We start from the raw sequence: 15,482 nt of genomic DNA, 5'->3' as shown, positions 1-15,482 counted from the left end.
AAGGATTTGTTACCTTTTAATAGAGGGTTTTTATATATTGGTGTTAGAGCGCTTTCCTAATTTAGTTGATTTTAGCTTCCCCTTCTTTATTTAGGAGTACTTTTTTAATATTTGTCTGTCCCCATTAATTTTACAGTGCTGCAGAATATGTTGGCACTATGTAAATAACATTATTGTTATAGGAGAAAGTGATGAGTCTTTAGCGCTGCTCTTTACATTTAGGGTATGTGCCTAGGTTGCGGATTCGTTTGCAGATTTTTCTGCGTGGATTCTGCAGAATCCACAGGTAAATTGACCTGCGGATTTTGAGCAGATTTCGCCTGCGTTTTTACACCTGTGGATTCCTATAAAGAGTGTAAAACGCACAAAGAATTGACATGCTGCTGAAAATAATCCGCAGCGAATTTTCCACAGCATATGCACAGCGGATTTGGTTTTCCATAGGTTAACAAGCTACTGTACACCGCATGGAAAACTGCTGCTAATCCGCAACGTCAAATCTGCGGATCCGCAGCAAAATCTGCAACGTGTGCACATGGCCTTAATGTTCATGTCTTTCAATGCAGAATTCTGTTGTCGTTCTTCTTGCAGGACATAGTTCAGACTGCAGATGATGACTCACGAGGGACAATGTGCAGTAAACGTCAGAATGATTATTATAATCAGCGTTTGGCTCGACAACGATCTAGCACTGGTTCTGCCAATTAGCTGCTGTGATGATTGTTAGCCATCGAAATACATGGCAGGGAAAACTGAGTGTCAGGCACAACTTCATCAACATATATATGTATATACTTTTCCTACAACAAATTTTCAAGGACAATCTTGTCTTATCACTGAAATGCAATGCAAAAAGTAAAAAAATTGTGGTATCCCTAGCTGATGCAAAAAAAACCCCTCAAACTCCAAAGTTTGCAGTTTTGGGAAAAGTTATTGTTATACTTTATTATTCTAAGTCTAGTGGGAAAATATATTGATGCGACCCTTTAATTAAAAATCTGTTTTGTGTATGCAGCTCCTATGCAGTCCTACCTGTCTCTATGGTTACAGAATGCAAATAATGTGTTGTCTCTGTATTAGAGTAATGAAAAAAAATGTTGCGTTCCCTTAAAATGTAGGTATAGGTAAGTGTCTTAACATTGCCTTTTAGCTACAGTGATCACTACTTGGCACTGAAATGCATCAATTTTTCTTGCGGCGCCTAATCTCTCTGTAATTGCTGCGTGGTATCAATGCAAGTCCTTTCTCTGAGAAGTTTCACAGGCATTATCTAAACTCTGAGCCAAACCTGTACCCAGATGCTTTGTTTTCATTGTCAGGATAGGATTTGTTTACCTTTCGCTGCCTCTTTCCCATGTTGGACTCTGTTCACATCTCCTTTTGGGAAGTGTTGGTTCATCATTCTCTGCAAATGTAGCAGTAGATAAACTGCTGCTTTTTTTTTAATGCCATTAACCTATTATTGGACCAAATCAGGGGCAGAAATGCCTCTTAGTAAATCTGCATCACAGGGATCCAAGAGGTAAAGGAGCCCCTTGTACCTGCCAAAGCAGCAGGCGTCTTCTGTCAGAGTCCGTTAAGGCTATGTGCTCACGTTGTGGATTTTGATGCGTTTCCACGGTGTTTTGGCCTCACGGATTCGCATTAAATCCGCAGTGTAGTGAACAGCCAATGTTAGTCTATGTGAAATTGACATTTGCTGTGCACATGCTGCGGAAAAAAAAACCATGTGCTATATTGACAGACTCCCAGCGCACAACCCTTGAGATGCCTATTACATTAATAGAGATACGCTCTGCTATCAAAACAATGGCAAACTATAAATCTCCAGGACCGGATGGTTTACCTGTAGAATATTACAAATTGCTCTCCCCTGATATAGACCCCCTCCTCAAAGACCTACTTAACTATTATTTAGAAGGAGGTGCATCCCTAACCTCTTTTAACTCTGCATTAACTTCCCTAATTTTAAAACCGGGTAGAAGCCCAACACAGATAACATCATACAGACCCATATCCTTGTTGAATCTGGATTATAAGTTGCTGGCAAAGATTATGGCTAATAGAATACAGATGTTTCTCCCCGAGATTCTTTCGCCGAACCAGTATGGTTTTACCCGTGGTAGACATTCGACCATTGCCATCCGCACGGCAATTGCGGCCACCATAGTGTCAGCTAGAAACAAGAACTCTCCTAATATCTTACTCAGTCTGGACGCGGAGGCTGCGTTTGATAGTGTAGAGTGGCATTGGATGCACGCAGTGCTTGAGAATCAGGGATTTGGTGAGAAATTTGCGACATTGATTAGACTTTTATATAATTCACCTAAGTCCAAAATTATAGTTAATCAACAACTAACGGAAGGGGTGGAGTTAACCAGAGGCACTCGTCAGGGTTGTCCACTTTCCCCCATCCTATTTAATCTTGCCCTTGATCCTCTTATACGTGCTTTAGAGTCCCTGCCATTGTTTAAAGGGATACGGGTTGGGAGACTTAGGGTACCGTCACACATTGAAATTTTCATCGCTGCGACGGCACGATTCGTGACGTCGCAGCGTCGTATAATCATCGCTCCAGCGTCGTAGACTGCGGTCACACGTTGCAATCACGGCGCTGGAGCGATGCCGAAGTCCCCGGGTAACCAGGGTAAACATCGGGTAACTAAGCGCAGGGCCGCGCTTAGTAACCCGATGTTTACCCTGGTTACCAGCGTAAACGTAAAAAAACAAACAGTACATACTCACCCGTCGATGTCCTTCAGGTCCCTTGCCGTCTGCTTCCTGTTCTGAGTGCAGCCGTACAGTGAGAGCAGAGCGCAGCACTGCTGTGATCTGCTCTCACTTTCCGGCCGGCACTCAGAGCAGGAAGCAGACGGCAAGGGACCTGAAGGACACCGACGGGTGAGTATGTACGGTTTGTTTTTTTACGTTTACGCTTGTAACCAGGGTAAACATCGGGTTACTAAGCGCGGCCCTGCGCTTAGTTACCCGATGTTTACCCTGGTTACAAGCGAACACATCGCTGGATCGCTGTCACACACAACGATCCAGCGATGCCAGCGGGTGATCAAGCGACGAAAGAAAGTTCCAAACGATCTGCTACGACGTACGATTCTCAGCAGGGTGTCTGATCGCAGTAGCGTGTCAGACACAGCGATATCGTAACGATATCGCTAGAACGTCACGAATCGTAACGTCGTAGCGATGGAAATTTCAATGTGTGACGGTACCCTTAGTTTAAAGCTTACGGCATTTGCAGATGATATTTTGCTTTATATTGCCAACCCAGAGGAGGCCCTCCCTGGAATAATAGCCCTTATGGAAAGACTGGGGGCTATGTCCGGCTACTCTATTAACCCAACTAAATCTAAGGCACTTAACCTGCGCGCTTCGCGCAAACCACCATGGGCAGGGTTGTATGCTTTTGAATGGTGCAAAAAGGCATTGCCCTACCTGGGTGTACTTATAACTAAAAACCCTCATGATCTTCAGAGAAGTAATCTTTTTCCTCTTATACAAAAAATTAAAAAAGAACTGGAAGGATGGCAACATTTAACCCTTTCATATTTGGGTCGGGCATATCTGTTAAAAATGATTGCTATTCCACAGATACTTTATTTTATACAATCCCTCCCAATATTGCTTTCTCCTAGTGATTTGCGGGTAATAAATGGTATGTTTTGTACTTTTATCTGGGCAAAGAAGCATCATGCTATTAGTATGGACATATTGGAACAACACCCATCAAATGGAGGTATTAATTTTCCAAATTTAGAAAATTACAACCTGGCGGCGCTGCTTCGTTATCTTAAAGACTGGATTCATGATACTTCCATATTCACTAACACTCAAGTAGATCAGAATCTGATACCTCATACCAACTTATTATATCTACTACATACACATAAGGAACTGTTACCCTCCTCAGTGCTAGATAATCCTTTGCTAATGGTGATATGGAGGGTATGGCATAAGTTACGACATAGACTTTCTCTTAATGCACATTCTTCACTTTTCTTACCAATATTTGGGAATCGAGATGTTGGGTTGAGAATGGGAAGGGAGGACTTAGATGCCAGATATCGGGTCGTGACAGTGGGTTCCATATTAGACTCTTCGACACGCAGACCACACTCCTGGTCAATTACTAGGAGATACCTTCCCTTGACAATGGGGTGCCTTGCGAATTGTGCGACCTTGGAAGTCTATGCTATAAAGGTCGGAGAGAGGTTATCGGATATAGATTGGGAAAACCCATTTGATACCATACTACGTAATAGGTCTTCACTATTCCACTCTACCTCCAGATTTTATCTCTTTTTGAAAAAGGGGATGGACTACACTAAACGAAAAGCAGGCCTTCCAAGATGGCTCTCTCGTTTCCCAGCCTTAACCCCAGAGCATATCCTTAAGGCAATGTTTTATGCTTGGAAGGCTTTACCGGCCTCTTCTTATAGGGAAATGTTGCTCAGATTGTACCATGGCACATATATATCCCCACATCGTTCGTTTCTCATGGGCCTATCTCAATCGGCTAATTGTTTAAAGTGTGCAGCTCCTGGGGCAGACCTTTTTCATCAATTTTGGGATTGCCCGGCTATTGTGAGGTTTTGGGGGGAAGTGAGGAGCTTCTGTTTAGATCACCTCTTGAATTATCTACCTTCCACGGCAGAGTGGGCGATTTTGGGAATATGGCCTGGGGAAGCTTTAAGAATTACAAGAGGGGCCAAACGTTTGGCATCTATAGTGTCCATGGTAGGGAAAAAATGTATATTACAACAATGGATAACAGCGGAACCTCCAACACTGATAATGTTTTTGAATAAGCTAAAACATGTGTTCCGTATGGAATGGATAGAGACACAGTTGGGGGAAGATCGTATGGTATCCCGCTTTTTTGATACTTGGGAGAGTTTTATTGACATGTTCTCTGAAGAGGTGAGAATTCATCTTATAGCTTGTTTTGAACAGTCCCCATGGTATATTACTAGGATGGTGGCAGGCGATCCCCCGATCCGATCTAATGGACAGGATAGGGTGGGATAGGAGTGACAAAGCATCAAATAATTGTTGCCAGTGGGTTGGATGGTTTTTACAATGTAAGGATATTGTTGGTTCGATTAATAGACATGATAGGGTGTGACGGAAGCGACATTACACTAAATAATTGTTACTTGTAGGTTATGATAGTTTCAATAATGAAAAGTTATTGTTTGTTTTATAATCTTTATTTTGCTGTTTAAAAATGAAACAAAAAAATAAGTTAAAATGAAGGTTATCTTTCCTTTGAATATGTGATACTGTCGAGCTTACTATTCTCATGGTCACTAATTGTATTCACACATGTTTCAACTATTTGATGCCCATGAGACGCTGAATTGTATACTAATGCATGGATCTCTGTATTGCATAATTTTGTGAATATGAATATTATATCCTTCAATAAAAAACTTTTAAAGGAAAAAAAAAACATGTGGAATCGCAGCTCTTTTTTTTCTTTTTTTCCGCAGCATGTCAATTCTTTTGGCGGATCTGCAGCGTTTCTGCACCCATTGACTTCCATTGTGTCAGGCACATCTGCAGCAAAACCGAAAATGTAAAAATGGTCTGCGGTTTTGCTGCGGATGAAACGCTGAAGATCGCATGCGTGCGTGTCTGTGTAGGCATCCATTGTCTGATAGGACTACTGCTCCCATCCGGCTGTTAATGCTCGGTGACAGCAGCCGATCATGGGAAAGTAGTCCCATCAGACAATGGCGGTGTTCAGTAGTTAAAAAAAAAAAATACAGCATATAACATACAGGACGTACACATAATATACAGTACATACTTACCAAACACCTAGTCCCCGAAGTCCTCGATTCTCCTGTAGTAAAAGTAACATAATAAACCAACCAATACTTAACTTTCCGCAGTAGTCCAGTTAATAACGAGTGTCCGATGACGATCTCCCATGTCGAACAGTGACATCGGGCGATGTCCGTGCTCTACAGGGGCCCCGCGATCAACTGACAGCGGGGGTAATCCTCCGCCATGTATATCCCTCCGCCGTTGCTTGCGAGAGAGGTCACTTAAGTTCATTCTCTCGCAAGCAATGCTGTGTGAGAAAATTCCCATGCAGCATTGCCATAAAGTGAGAAAATGAATGCAAGTAACCGCTTCAGCGATGCACTGCAGGAGCCATTGTCTCCTGTCAGTGCATCGTGGGAGGCCCTATAGAGCGGTGACATCACCCGATATCACTGTTTTATAGGGGAGATCGTCGTGGTACACTCGTTATTAATTGGACTGTCGGAACAGGGAGTATACGGTTGGTTTATTACTTTTTATTTTTTGCAGGTGATCATGGCTTCGGGGAATTGGACGTGGTTGTAAGTATGGTAAAATTTAAGAATATTAAAATACTTTTTTCTGGATTTTTTATTTTTTAAACTTTCATACTATAGGATTAGTAATGGATAGGTGTCTTATTGACACCCCTCCATTACTAACCGGGCTTAATGTCGCCTTACAATACAAAGGTGACTTTAACCCCTTATTGCCCCATATGCCACCGCTACAGGGGAGTGGGAAGAGACCGGCTAAGTGCCGGAATTGGCGCATCTTACAGATGCGCCATTTCTGGGGTGTCTGGGAGCTGGTATTTGTAGCCAGGGGGGAGCCAATATCCATGGTCCCTCTCTAGGCTATGAATATTAGCCCACAGCTATCTGCGTAGCCTTTCTGGCTATTAATTATACGGGTACCCACACGCCATATCATTTTTTTTTTTAATTAAACAGATATTGCGTTTAATAAAACAGATTTTGTGTCTTTATTTAACTCTTTATGTTCCATTTTATTATGTTTATTACTAAACATCGGGCTTGGTATTTATCTATCTATAGATGTATCCATCTGTAGATGTATCTATCATCTTCCTGTGTGTGTAAACCTTATTCTTCAGTGGAGTATGTAAATGAAGAGGTTGGACAAGAAATGACATCACAATTCTTTTATTTTTGTTCAATAATAGATCTTTATTTAGCTTTTCAAAAACGCATACAAAACTGCATGAAAAAAAACACATGAAAATCCGCATCAAATCCACACCTTCGTTTTCTGGCAAGAGAGGAAGAATCTGCACAGAAAATTCCACAGTCAAATCTGCAACGTCTGCACATAACCTGAATGTTTCAGAAAATGAGCTAATGGACTGCAGAAGGCCCATGTACTGTTCTTACACAGGATCCTCTTCTGTTTGTGAATGTGTTTGGGCCAAATATATTTGGGCAATAGTTTTGCAAATTGCCTTGAATGTAAGGATCAGTGTTGCTACAACTATTTTACTTGCAAATAGTTTTTTTCAATGTTGATGCACAATCGTAGGAGCTTTACTTTGCAGGAATAAACTGAAGGCTTCTTGGTCCCTTAGGCTATGTGCACATGTTGCAGATTTGGTGCTTTTTTTTTGGCGCAGATTTGTAACTAAACCTGAAGCAACACTTGATGCCAGCAAAGTGAATGAGAAACCTGAAGTTTTATACACATGTTGAGTATTTTTCACTTGCAGATAAACTGCTGCATGTCAATTCTCTGTGCGTTTTTCACCATTAGAGTGAAGTCCATCAAAAACGTGGGAGAAAAACCGCTAATTTTGCAGCTGCGTTTTTCCTGGCAGATGGAGGACATTCTATTTTAGCCAATAGCGGGGAGGGGGAGCCGGGGAAAGTTGGGTGACTGCAGCACTTAAATCGCCACAAAACGTCTGACCTGTGTCTCTGACATGTCAGAAGTGCAGTTATTACCCAATACACATTGTATATCACCCCAGTTTTGGTCTGACCAACTAATGTGTATGTGTAGCTCCCTATTCTTTCCCCTTCCGATGATGTTTGGAGAGAAGGAGTGGGTCGTTGGAATTTCCGTGTCCAATCCGTCTGCTCCCTGGAGAGATAAGCCGCTGATTGGAGAAAGGCGCTCCTGGACTCCAATCTGTTTTTCCGGCTTTGCACTTTAACATGATTTCCTGCAGAACGTCGCTTTAATTTTTGATGCGCCCTTTTGAGCGACAACTAGATACTGATCCGAAGTTGAAGTCCATCACTTATGTTTATTTTTTAAATCCACTTTTGGTTTGGCTGAAAAAAAAACAAACTACAGAACACTGTGAAACTGGTGAATATTCTCTGCTAGTGCCAAGATCCGGATCTTCTGCTGGTGTCCCTGCTGTACCAGGTTACATCAGCTATGCTGCCTGTGTAATCTGGTAATTGACACTTGTGCAGTCTGAGGTGTAACCTCACCAGTCCTTGATACGTATACACCTTTCTTCCATGTACGGGTCTAGAAGTTTCAAATATTCCTGTAATTCACACCCCTCTAGTTGAATATGCACTTCTGTAGACTGTATGTATTAAAGGGATATTTAAAGGTCCAGTAAACCCAAAGCAAGAGTCATGAGTAGAACTGCTGATGTCAGGTCTGTGTGGCTAATAAAATGTCTGTGCTTTTGCAAACCAAGTCGTCCACCCCCAAAAAAGAACAACTAGGATATGTCTAGTTTGGATCCGATGCAAATATATACGTGCGTGGAAAGCAGACAGCACACGGATGCAGTTAGTTTGTCCATTTTTTAACTTTTATTTCTTTTCATTAGCGCGTATGTGAAAATCACCGATAACTTAAACTGACGCGTTGAATATCCGACTCAAAATAAGAAAAAAAAACAAACAAAAAAAAGCACAAAATCACCGATGTGAATGGGGCCTCACACATAAAGATGTGAATAAGTCTAGCAGTATGCCATAACGTAGTGTTCGATTCATGACCGGTTTCTGTTGTACTTGGTCATAACGTCTCCCCCCCTTTTGTTCTTTTTCCATTTGTAACATGCATATTTTTTATTTTTTCAGAGGTGCTGTAAAAAAAAAAATGAAAATGAAAGAAACGCCATTAAGGCAAAAAAGGCTACCAAACCGCACAAAAAAGCATTTTGTAGTGTTTAGATATTTCCCTCCTCCCTTTTTTTTTTTTTTTTTTTTTTTTTAACTTGACCCTAAAGTAGAAGGAAGCTGTCCCAATCATACCCCATCATGTAATCTCTATTTTCAGCACTTTATTATTATTATTATTATTATTTATTTTATTTTTTTTTATGGGATTTTAAAATGTTACTTTTTGGGGGAGGAAAAGGGCGGCACAAATTTCAGTGATCATGATACAATTATAATAGATCAACCTGTAATAAAAGCACCTTTGTCTTCCTAGAAATGATTAGAGATGTAGTTGTGATAACATAAAGGTTCATTTCCCCCGGTGCGGCATTGATCCTGGACTTGCTGGTGGTCACTAGGTGGAGGTGTTATGTGGGTGCTGGTGGAGGGGGCTGTGTTGTATAACGTGAGGACAGTCACTGGCTGCTCGCAGTGTATCTAGGTCCTGATTGTGCCTGGTGTCTTAGCGGAGTCAGTTGACCTACTTCTTGCTGTGACCTTGATTCGCTCAGATAGGTGTTAGTGTGCACATGATTGCCTTATCCATGCAGTTAGTCCAGTCATGTGACCAGCGGCAGCAAAAGGCACAGGTTCTCAATGTGTCCACCCTACAGCTCCCTGGTCTTTACCCTCTGATGCCTTTTACAGTGTTGCCATTGCAAAATATCTTGTTTAGTGCTCTCTGTTATCAGCCACTTCAGCCTCTGTTGTATGTGGGGGTGGGGAGAGGCTGACTGTACTTTCTTCTCATTGAATGTTACAGAGAAAAGAGAAACTAACAAACCACTCATGATTGCTACTTTGTCTTGTGCCAAGACTACCAACATTCTTCCAGGAGCCTGTTTTCATGATTCCTTAAATGCATTTGTATAGGCACTCATGAATTGCTTTCTTACATACTTTTCCATTTGGTAACACATACATTGGCCTGTTCACTCAACCTCCTCATGGAAACCAGATTGCGAGCCCCTCTTACTTTAATGACCGATGTACCGTAATTACATTTAATCAGTGCGTGCAACTCATAAATGCTTTACTACTTTTGGAATGAAGGCTAATTATAGCAGAATATATCATTAGAATTTTTCTTCTGACTTTTTTTTTTTTTTTCTGTCGCCATTTTTGGTTTGACAGCGCAAGAACTTTTTACCCCTTGAAGACCCTTTTTTTTTTTTTTTTTTTTCTTTTTATGGTTAAATTATATCCAAATATATAAAAGTAGCAAAACAGCTCTTTTTTTCTGATGGACCGAAGAGGCTAGAATCATCAAATGTAGTTTTTGTAAAAGGTGATGTCACAGGTAGGTTTTATTCACATGTCCATTTTTGTTGTACATTTTCTTTTAACTTTTTTTTCCCTTGTATCTGAGCAGCTTGAGAATCTGGTTTATGCACAGATATGATGTAAAATGGAAGACCAGTCTTCGTTTGGACTCTCACGGTTGCCTGAACAAGGGACTTAAGTTTTTCATTGCTTCAGAACTACAGCAATGAGGAATCATAGAATGGTAGAGTTAGAAGGGACCTCCTGGGTTATCTGGTCCAACCCCCTGCTCAAAGCAGGATTCACTAAATCATCCCGGACAGATGTCTGTCCAGCCTCTGTTTGAAGACTTCCATTGAAGGAGAACTCACCACCTCTCGTGGCCGCCTGTTCCACTCATTGATCACCCTAACTGAAAAAAGTTTTTTCTAATCTGTCTCTCCTCCCATTCAGTTTCATCCCATTGCTTCTAGTCTTTCCTTGTGCAAATGAGAATAAAGATGATCCTTCTACAATGTGACAGCCCTTGAGATATTTGTAGACCACTATTAAGTCTCCTCTCAGTCTTTTTTGCAAGCTAAACATTTCTAAATCTTGTAACCGTTCCTCATAGGACATGGTTTGCAGACCGGTCACCATTCTGGTAGCTCCTCTCTGAACTTGCTCCAGTTTGTTTGTCTTTTTTTTAAAATGTGGTGCCCAAAACTGGACATAATATTCCAGATGAGGTCTGACCAAAGAGGACTGGAGGGCAATAATGACTTCACGTGATCTAGACTGTATGCTTCTGTTAATAAATCCCAGTATTGTATTTGCCCTTTTTGCTGCTGCATCACACTGTTGACTCATGTTCAGTCTGTGATCTATTAGTATACCCAAGTCTTTTTCACATCTGCTGTTTCTATTCCTCCCATTCTGTATATGCTTTTTTCATTTTTATTGCCCAGATGCGTACTTTGCATTTTTTTCCCGGAGTTTGTTGCTGTGGACAATTGCCTTTCACACTACTCAATATCTACTTGATACTGTTTTATGTCTTAATTTGGAAGATTGGAATACCCCTTAAATGTATAACTATGGATGTGATCATTCCAAAAATAAGTCCTATAGTGTCCTAGTGTCCTACTCACAGTAGCGTATAAATCGGAAAAGTGCAATCGGATAAAAAAAAAAAAATCAGATTGCACTTGAACAAATGTTCTATGAGGCAATGCAGATCTGATTATTAATAAAAATAATTATTTTTTACTCAACTATATTTAGCATGAAAAAAATCACCGCAAGCTGCTATTTCACTCTGAATCTGTACAGTGCGATAAAAAAAATCACATGCCATGCAATCAGTATAACATCCACAGGTTACAGTGCTAGGGTCATGTGTTTTTTTTGTTTTTTTTTGTTTTTTTTTTTTTTTTTTCTAAACCAAGCAATATTTTGCTAATTTTGTGGCTGAATCTGTCCTGTGCACACAATTGTCATGTCTCCTCATACTGACAGCGAAAACAGTTTTCTTATGATCGCATCTTGTGACTCAGATCTCCTTTTCCCTCTATATGACATTTGGCACTTACAGATTTTTTTTTTTTTCCATGTTTACCTTTTTGAGAAATGAGAAGACTAATGTAAAACAGACATCATCTACATCCCTGTGCCAACACTGTAACCAGGCCAACAGGAGAAAGAGAAATGACCTTGTGTTTACTGAGCGGAAGGAGTATAAAAATTGGGGGTTGAGAAAACTTACCTATTCCTCCTGCTAGGTGCAGGAGCTATGGAACGGTGCGGGCTACAGAGCTATTGGTGTGAATTGAGTCAGATCTAGCCTCTCTAGGTGAGGAGGTTATTCACAGAATCACATTATTTTTCACAATCCGAGTAAATGCATGCTTATTGTTACTATATAGACTAAGCCCAACATAAAGACAAAGTTGTTTCTTGTATCTTTTTTTTTTCCAATTTCTATCTGCCCCCCCTGGGTAGCTACCATCATAGCAGCAGAGTGGTCTGTCCTGCTCTTACCTGCTAAGATGGCATTTCCCAGCAGCATTTGCCCCTCCTCGATGCTGCACGCTCCACCCTCCCTCTCAACTGGGCTCCTTGCAACCTCACCTCACTTGAGTTATCATCAAGATAGTCTTAAACTACACTCTCTACTTCTGTTCCTTACCCTGCCCAACTGTCTACATCAGTCCTTTTTTTTGTTTTTCTGGTTTTACACCATTAAGTGGTTCTTGCTCAAGTGTAGAGCTGTTGTTTGTGTGCTGCTGTCAGAGTAGTGATGTTAAACTGCAAATTCTGCTTTGCTGATGCATACGGCAGAAGGTAATCTTCTGCAATATGCATCAATGCAGTGGCTTATACATCACTGTTCTCTCGACAGCAGGCAACAAACACAGCTCAACTAGTGTCTGTGCTTGTAACACACAGCCCCATCTTGCAGAAAATCTTTTTTTTTTTTTTTTTTTTCTTTTTGTCCTATATACAGCCACATCCTGCCTTATAATACTCTTCTCTGCCCCTTTTATATACAGCTCCATCCAGTCATAGGTCATCACTCACTGTGGCCTAGGGATGCTAGGAGTGACAGTTCAGCCATCCTATAGGATCTGGAGTGTGCTGGACTGTCAGTATTTTGAGTGACAGCCCCGTCATCCAATCTGGTGCTGGGCTGTCAGCATTTTGATTGACAGCTCTGCTTCTCATCTGGCCTAGCCTGCTGGTGTTCTTCCAGGTGTCTCCCTTTCTTGATAATTTGTTAGATATATACCTGGCTAGCTATGAGCCGGCCATTGTCAGCTGTAGCTTTGCTCTGTGTCTGTCTGACTTACTGATCTTGTTGCCAGACCTTGGATTTATTGTGACTATTCGTGTGTGTTATGCCTTTGCCCTTGATGCTCTGACTTCAGGTAACTAACCCAAGACTTGGCCTCTGACTATCCGTTTCTCTAATCCCCATATCTTGACGTACCCTTCTGGCATTGGACCCCGTACTGTTACTTGAACACGCTTTTCATTGCCCTCCTGGTATCTCACCTCCTCCTGACTACCCTGTCTCACGGCTTGTCTGGGAGTAGTTAGCGTTACACATCCTGCAGTAAATCTCTAATCTTTGTCCCTCTATATACAGCTATTACTCTAGCATATCTCTGCTTTCTGTCACCTATACAAGCAGCCTAATCATGGAGTATATCTATCTCTTAGTTATCAGCACACAGGCACTGCTGCTTCCTTTCTTGATATATTAGTTTCAGAACTGTTATAGTGTGTGTGTGTGTGTGTGTGTGTGTGTGTGTGTATATATATATATATAAAATATATATATATATATATATATATATATATATATATATATATATATATATATATATATATATATACACGCCATAAGTGTCCATTGTTGTTGCCTCTACTGTCCATAGTTGGACCCCCACCTATCAGACGTGGGGAAATATTTCACGATCATCTTTTAAAGCGGACATATTTCTTTGCCTTCGATGTCGTGTTTTGATGTGACCGGAAAATCTTGCTGCGCCGTGACTTACACGTTTGGGTCAATGTGCTGCAAATATGTATTTAGGATTGCATCCTGTTCATGTGATACTCAACACGTGGTATTCCTAAAGCAGAAAAAAGAAATGTAATCTAACATCCCCTTCTTGTTCAATGTCTCTACGGACTTTGCTTTGGTGATCTTATTTTTTTCCAGAAAGGGATTTATCTGCACCAGGCACTGTAAAGTCCTATGACAAAGGGAAAACTTTACTATGGGTATTATGGGGAAGGCAGCAATATTTCAAAGTAGAAACAAAACTGAATGCACGTACCGTATATGCCGATTTGCCGTGCTCACAATCGTGGGGTCTCCACTTCACCTCTGCCAGGTGATTCTAGTCCTTGGCAACAAATGGAGTCCACCATGACCTCCGGAGTCAAGGGCATAGGGCCGAGACGTGAGATTTTATATTCTAGAGATCCTGTGAACTTTAAAAAAAATAAAAAATTCTAGGAGAAAGTGTAATTTTATTTTTTATGTGGTCATCCATTAGGCAACTCCTTTTTATAACCAGTTTTTAACCTATAACTGCACAAGATTTATTACCTTTTTTTTTTTTTTTTTTCCCCCTCCATTATTTCAGTGATTAACAGACAACGGGACCATGATCAGCAGGTGACCGACTTTCAAGTCTCCCCAAAATTAAAAAAAAATAATCTTAAATTTCTTACGGCTTTTCGTTCACCACAACAGTATTTTTTTAGGTGAGTGTTTGTATTTGCCTGGTCTTGCATTGTGTCCCATGATTATATAACCTGCTGTTTATGTATCGTGTAACATGGAAGATGTCCTGAAACCGGTAGATAACGCATATAATAGGTAATGCCATACCCCAACCTCTGACTGTTGTATAAGGGACGCTCCGCTCGCTGCCATTACGCCCTCCCCAGCTTCTGCTGCTTTCTGCCCATTTACGCTTTTGTGTCTCTCTCCTTCAGATGTTCCAATGGCTGACCAAAGAATGGATATCACTTCAACTATTGATTTCATCTCCTCGGGTCCAACTGACCTCATATCTAGTTCTCTCAGCACAGGCGGAATGGAGTGTAGCCGAAAAAGGAAAGGCAGTCTGACGGATTATCAGTAAGTGGCGTCCTAGTGGGCGAGACATTCCGGTTAGCTGCTGTACGGATTGTGCATAACATGGGGAAGTTGGGGGACTTGTAACACGGCATCCAGGACAGGCTTTCAGCGCTATATGCGCCACTCATTTATCGCTGCATTACTGCCAAATTCAGTTGGCTAAAAGTGCATATAATATGGGATCTACTGGACAGCTTGGAAAACGGTCCAGTCCTAGCCTTTGTCAAGAAAAAAAAGCTGATGCACTATTGTCTGGCTTCAATCAGCTGAAAAATAGAACTAGGTGGTAAATCTTAAAGTGTTAACTTGATATAAGAGTGAAAATAAAAAAAAAAAAAAAAAAAAAGTATAATATATATATATATATATATATATATATATATATATATATATATATATATATATATATATATATATATATATATATATATATATATATTTATCTTCTTGTCACGCTTTGTCGTTTTCTCCCATAACCTTTAAAAAAGACGAAAAAACCTTTTACACATTTTATTTCTTTGCACTTTTTTTTTTCCCGCTATTTAAATTTGGTAAGAATAAATTGTTGAATATTGGATTGCTACAATTGTGGGTTGCCAATTATGTAT

The 15,482-nt window shown here is 40.7% G+C and overlaps 1 protein-coding gene across 3 annotated transcripts in view; it reads left to right on the top strand.

Annotated features, from left to right (window-relative positions):
• The window catches only part of BMAL1 (basic helix-loop-helix ARNT like 1), a 60,210-nt gene that overhangs the window by 23,591 nt on the left and 21,137 nt on the right, over nt 1-15,482 (top strand). For all 3 annotated transcript variants that reach the window (XM_077287227.1, XM_077287225.1, XM_077287226.1), the window contains exons 2-3: nt 14,375-14,495; nt 14,730-14,874. In XM_077287227.1, coding sequence (XP_077143342.1) covers nt 14,738-14,874 — 137 coding nt within the window. In that variant the 5' untranslated portion in view covers nt 14,375-14,495; nt 14,730-14,737. The remainder of the gene's footprint in view (nt 1-14,374; nt 14,496-14,729; nt 14,875-15,482) is intronic.

This window comes from Ranitomeya variabilis, chromosome 2, assembly GCF_051348905.1.
Source record: "Ranitomeya variabilis isolate aRanVar5 chromosome 2, aRanVar5.hap1, whole genome shotgun sequence".
Classification (NCBI taxonomy): domain Eukaryota; kingdom Metazoa; phylum Chordata; class Amphibia; order Anura; family Dendrobatidae; genus Ranitomeya; species Ranitomeya variabilis.
This window is presented reverse-complemented; position numbering and strand designations above follow the sequence as displayed.